Below are 5,602 nucleotides of genomic sequence, written 5' to 3' on the forward strand. Positions count from 1 at the left end.
TGGTTTGTAACAAGCTAACAGCTTTAGCATAAAACAGGCGCGAGCTTACGGACAACAGTAGAAAATGTCAGTGCAGCTCAGAGTCACACGTCTTGGAAACAGCACAACAGACAGAAGGCAGCACAAGTGAGCTTTGAAAACAACTCCTCACATCCCAGTGACACATCACTACGCACACGCTCCAGCTGTTAAATCCAGCTGTTCACTCTAGAAACGACACGCTTTCCCAACGTTGACCTATGAAATGTTCAAACCCTGAAATATTTAGTTTGTCTGAAAACCAAGAAATGCCTAAATATAAATATTATTTATGTTCCCTTGTCCTCAATAAGCCTTTACAGCATAAAAAAACTACATATAAAAGTCATCCTAAAGTCCCTCGGAGTGTTTCATAACCATGGCAGCAGCAGGACTGAAACGTTAACGATGCTTTTCCACAGAAAAGCTTTTAGAACATCACACACAATATTTCCAGGAACCTGCGGACAAATGATTCATAAATAAAAGTTGTACTAAAACAGTCTTCCCGTTCATGATCATGAAAGAAACGCACAACAGTCCAGTGTGTTTGTCACACAACCACCTTCCCCTTGATGTCCAGCTTGTTGTCGCTTGGTTTGTTGGACTGCTCCTCCGTCAGAGTGATGTACGAGTACACCAGGCTGCCAGCAATACTGCGACACACACACACACACACACACACACCGGGTTAGCACAAAGGTTTTGAAATTGATTTTAACGAGGGAAGTTTTCAAAATCATTCAAGTTCATATTAGTGACAAAAAACACATTTCATTTGATGAAATAAGGAAAAACTCAAACGTTTTTCCTAGTTAAAAGTACTACGAATTAACAAGATGACAGTAAATTATATACATTGTAAGACTTATCAGAATTCACTTATAATGAGAGTTTGATCACGTTTTGATGCCAAGTCCAATGTCCCATCTTACCGACACTGCTCTGACAACGGCTGACATCCTCGTGTGGAATAATTACGTGACTAGTATAAAAGCTTCTAAAGGCATTGTCTTGAATTCTGGGAATCTATTCAATATTTATTTTAATTAAAAAAACATGGATTCTACTGTCCGCCTTATTTCTGCCACGACAACGAGAACAGTCAAAACATTTCACTTGAAAGCACAATTCTCACAATTTAGGTTTAAACACTTAAGTTTCAAAGATGCAACTGTAAAAAAAACATTTATCAATAAACATAAATGTTAAGAAATAAATAAAGAGATAATGTACCCTCTAAGCACAGTAAATATGATGAACTTTTACCGTTCGGAAACTGCAAAAATGTGCAAAACCTACACCATTGAACTCTCCGAAGGTCTGGCTCTCTCCTAAAGCGTCTGGTGCTCAGTGGAGAGAACCAGACCAGAACCAGACCAGAACCAGACCAAGGCGGGTGAGATATAAAATTTTGGAGTCGTTACTGTGCAGTACATATGTTAAATGGACTGTACTTATACAGCACCTTTCTATCTTATCAAGACACTCAAAGTACTTTACAACACAATCTGTGCCTCATCTACCCATTCATACAGCACTCTACCAGATCTGTACAAAAAATAATCAGAGCTTTATCACATTCATACACTGATGGGACACACATCAGAGGCAATGAGGGGTTCAGTGTCTTGTCCAGGACACTTGGGCATGTGACTGTTAAAATTATGTAGGAGCTGGCGGGTAAAATTTTGCAGTACTGTACAGTACATACATGTATGTTGTTAAAATTGCATAGGTTTAAGAGTTTAGAGCATTGCAAGAGTGTGGGAAGTGTTTATAAAGTCTTAAATGTATATAATATTAATATAAATATAGCATTCATACTTGAATATTTTTCACCTATGGTGGTGTGTGGGACGTAAGCCCCGCAACAATCGAGGGACTACTATAGTTTGTGTATTGTTCAGACCAAACCACACTTCACTATAAAGTATCTTCCACTTTATTCTGTTCTCAGAATCCATAGAAACAATGAAGCAGGTGAGCTGTGGCACTGTTGACAGAGACAACTAGCAGAGCTATGAACATGACGTGACACTGTGGTGCACATGTCACACTGAGTTATTGTCTTGATTAAAAATATTTTTCCACTACATTTACACAATGAAAAGTCAGATGAGTAATGGTCATTTTTAGGATCTGAAACATCCTTGATTTGCACTTAAACATTTTTTTTTACTTTAAAAAAATATGTAAGATTTTTAGCAAAGCACGTTTTTGGGTTTTCATACCTGATATTCAAACCTATAAAGTTTGTCCAAGAGAAAATGTAGTCTCCACCAAACACCATCCCAATGTATGTCACCAGAACATTCTGCAAATTGGAAGGAAAAAAATCATTTTAAAAAAGGACGAGCATTTTCTGTTATCAGAAATCAGAATGCCTTTATTGTCATTATACGCAAATACGTTCTGCATTTAACTCCTAAACTCACCTTGATGCAGCCCACAATGGTAGTCGTCAACGCAGAGTTGTACTGTGTACACAGTACAGTGGAATACATCAGAATAAACCTGAAAATAAGAAAACATTTTCAAGTTACACACAAGTCGACACTTGTTCCAGCACAAAATAGGATTTCACGATGTTGATGCAACCCTGGAACAAAGAGTCACTGTGGATGTCCCAGTCAAGTAGAATGGCATCTTGAGTCCATCAGCAAAATAAACCACACATATTTTGACTCATTGAGATGTTGGATCATGTCATCATGCAGGCATGACACGCTGGCCAATGCCTTACCCCATGACACAGGACAGGACAAACTGGGAGAGGAAAAACACATCGGACCAGTCATCAAACTCTGCTGCCTGGAAGCAGAAACAGAACAGGTTTACCACATGGAAATTAAAAGAGCAATTAAAAGAGCAAACACTGGAAATTATCCATATAAGTTGTGGGTTGGTTATAATTCTTTAAAAAGTATTCAATTAATCCAACATGCTGCAGCCAGAGTCTTAACTGGAGTTAGTAGGAGATCATTTCTCTCCAGTTTTAGCTTCTCTCCATTGGCTCCGTCAAATTCAGAATTTAATTTAAAATCTTACTTCTAACCTACAAAGCCCTCAACATCCTAGCTCCATCTTATATTACAGATCTTGTTGTTCCATATTTGCCTAACAGAGCACTTTGGTCTCAGATTGCAGGTTTACTTGTGGTTCCTAGAGTTATGGAAAACAGAATTGGAGGAAGATCTTTCAGTTATCAGGCTCCTCTCTTGTGGAACCAACTTCCAGTTTCTGTCCATGAGGCTGACACATTGTCCAGTTTTAAAACTGGGCTTAATATTTTCCTTTTTTATAAATCCTATAGTTAGGTTGGCTTGTTATGCCGCCATAGGCTTAAACTACTAGAGGACAAAATTGACCCCATTTCCTGAAATAAATTGTTACAATTGAATAGTTTTCATTTGATACTATTTCTATCTTAACATGTGATTCTGGACCTGCCATTGTGTATCTGTTCCTCCTTCCTGTTCCTCTCAAACCCAGCCGGTCAAAGAAGATGGCTGCTTGTCCTGAGCCTGGTTCTGCTAAAGGTTTCTTCCTCATGAGGGAGTTTTTCCTTTCCACTGTCGCCTTCATGCTTGCTCAAGATGAGAGTCTGTGATGGAGTTAAACTCAAAGCAGTCTGCTCCTCAGATAAATGGTGTTAAATTATTTTTATATATATATGAATGTTCCTGTGCAGCGCCCTGAGATGACTTCTGTTGTGACTTGGTGCTATATAAATAAACTAAACTGAATTAAATATAGGTTAAGACCAAAAGGAATGAGTGAGTCACTAATTGTAGGTCACATTAAACATCCAGTTTGGGAAAAATAACTTACTTTTCTGGCAGTACTGAAAACAGCATTTGGAAACAGAACCACAACCTCCCCACAAAAACTTGCACACCCAATACTGAGTTTCTATTAGCTTAAAAAAAAAAGTCTGCATCGCCACTATGGCTATTCAGTCAGGGGAAGTTTTGGGCATAGCTGTAATAACTCTGCTAGGTGTATAATAGCATCTTTGTGCTGTAGAGGCTGCTGGGCCCCAGCTGGGCAAGCCAGGAGAGTTACCAAGAAGAAGCAGGGCAGCTCATATTTACAGCGCACACTCCTGGTTGTGTGCACTCACCTCACGCTAAACTTTTTAGTACCTGACTGATTCATTCATAAGCTTTGGTTATAAAATTTCCCAACACACAGAATGAGGATAAAATAGGAAAAGACAACCGAAGAGAAGAGTCAAAGTGCTCACCTTCTGAATATCTCCAGTGACGTGAGCCAACAGCAGTGTGGGGATGATCATAAACGATGCATTATAGAATAATAATCCATATTTCCCCAACTCCTGAAAAAGGAGCAGAGAAACAGATGGAAGTTGAAGATCAACAGCGTGTTAGTCACCAGATCTTCCTGTGCATTCCTCACTAACTAGTAGGGGTGCACCAATTGCAGTTTTCCGTCCGATCGCCGATTTATTAAAAGTCTGACCTGCCGATAACGAGTTTGTTTTATAAGCGACACTGTCAGATGTTATAAGGTCGCAATGCGCCTCCAATTTTCTAATCTTATTTTATTGAAAAACATACCCTTGAACAATATTCTAGAAACAACACAAACTTGTTTTAAGTGGCCGTGAGGTAGTGCTCTGAAATATAAATGAAGTTCAGACAACTGTTGTTAAAACTAAAAAAAAAAATCGGTTTCTCATGCGAGTATCAAACAATTTCCGATTTCCCAAAATTAAGGAAATCGGGGCCGATAAATCGGATGGCCGATTTATCAGTGCACCCCCTACTAACTAGCACACATGCAGGTGCCATGCATGGCCAAGCCACAGCTCTACCTAAATCCTCACAGGGCTCATCTTTCCCCCCCACCGTTCACAAACGCGCACACATCAGTCCACCCCTGATCTAGCGGATGGTACTTGACAGACATCGTGCACTAAATCTGGATCTTGCACAGCTCCTGCTGTAACATGCAATCTAACCAGTTTCTGCTTTGACAAACAGTTAATAACAAATGAAACAGCACAGTTGAAGTTAAGATTTAAACTGACTTGTTTTGTTCACATTGATATTTTTTAAGTTAGAAGCTAAAAATAGTTTGTAGTCTCTAAAGTAACATGGACCTGAGCTGCTAACGGCAGCTCCTTCCCAACAATGACCACCATTCATCAGGTCACATACCTTTGCATCTAATTTTTGCTTCACGTACGCTCCATTGGCAGCGGTCAGAATATCGTTCATAAGAATGAAGACGTAGCCTTGTGGGTCAAAGGACAAATCGGCACTGTATGTAGAGGACGAGAACAAAACAGTGTGTATGTAACAACTACTTTATTACAAATGTCCACATGTAGTGAACAAAGAACTCCATCAGCCGTGTAGTACAGGAAACTGATGTGTTTAAGAGCAGGAACACCTGGAAACAGTAGAACTAACCTGGCTGCAATAAACGCCCCGAGGATCATTGTAAACACTGTCATCTGGACTGGCCGGGAGAATTTCTTCCTGCCAGACAACACAGAAAAATTCAATCTGACTACTATGAAGTGTTGGTACCAACCAGAACTGACTACTATGAA

The 5,602-nt window shown here is 39.5% G+C and overlaps 1 protein-coding gene across 1 annotated transcript in view; it reads right to left on the minus strand.

Annotated features, from left to right (window-relative positions):
• The window catches only part of LOC119408027 (UDP-N-acetylglucosamine/UDP-glucose/GDP-mannose transporter), a 6,581-nt gene continuing 979 nt past the window's right edge, over positions 1-5,602 (minus strand). The window contains exons 6-12 of the mRNA XM_037674864.1: positions 5,460-5,528; positions 5,205-5,307; positions 4,268-4,360; positions 2,765-2,832; positions 2,457-2,535; positions 2,253-2,335; positions 1-674 (exon numbers count right to left, since the gene is read on the minus strand). Of these exons, the coding sequence (XP_037530792.1) occupies positions 572-674; positions 2,253-2,335; positions 2,457-2,535; positions 2,765-2,832; positions 4,268-4,360; positions 5,205-5,307; positions 5,460-5,528 (598 nt within the window). The 3' untranslated portion in view covers positions 1-571. The remainder of the gene's footprint in view (positions 675-2,252; positions 2,336-2,456; positions 2,536-2,764; positions 2,833-4,267; positions 4,361-5,204; positions 5,308-5,459; positions 5,529-5,602) is intronic.

This window comes from Nematolebias whitei, chromosome 3 (genome assembly GCF_014905685.2).
Source record: "Nematolebias whitei isolate Nwh7 chromosome 3, NemWhi1, whole genome shotgun sequence".
Lineage (NCBI taxonomy): Eukaryota > Metazoa > Chordata > Actinopteri > Cyprinodontiformes > Rivulidae > Nematolebias > Nematolebias whitei.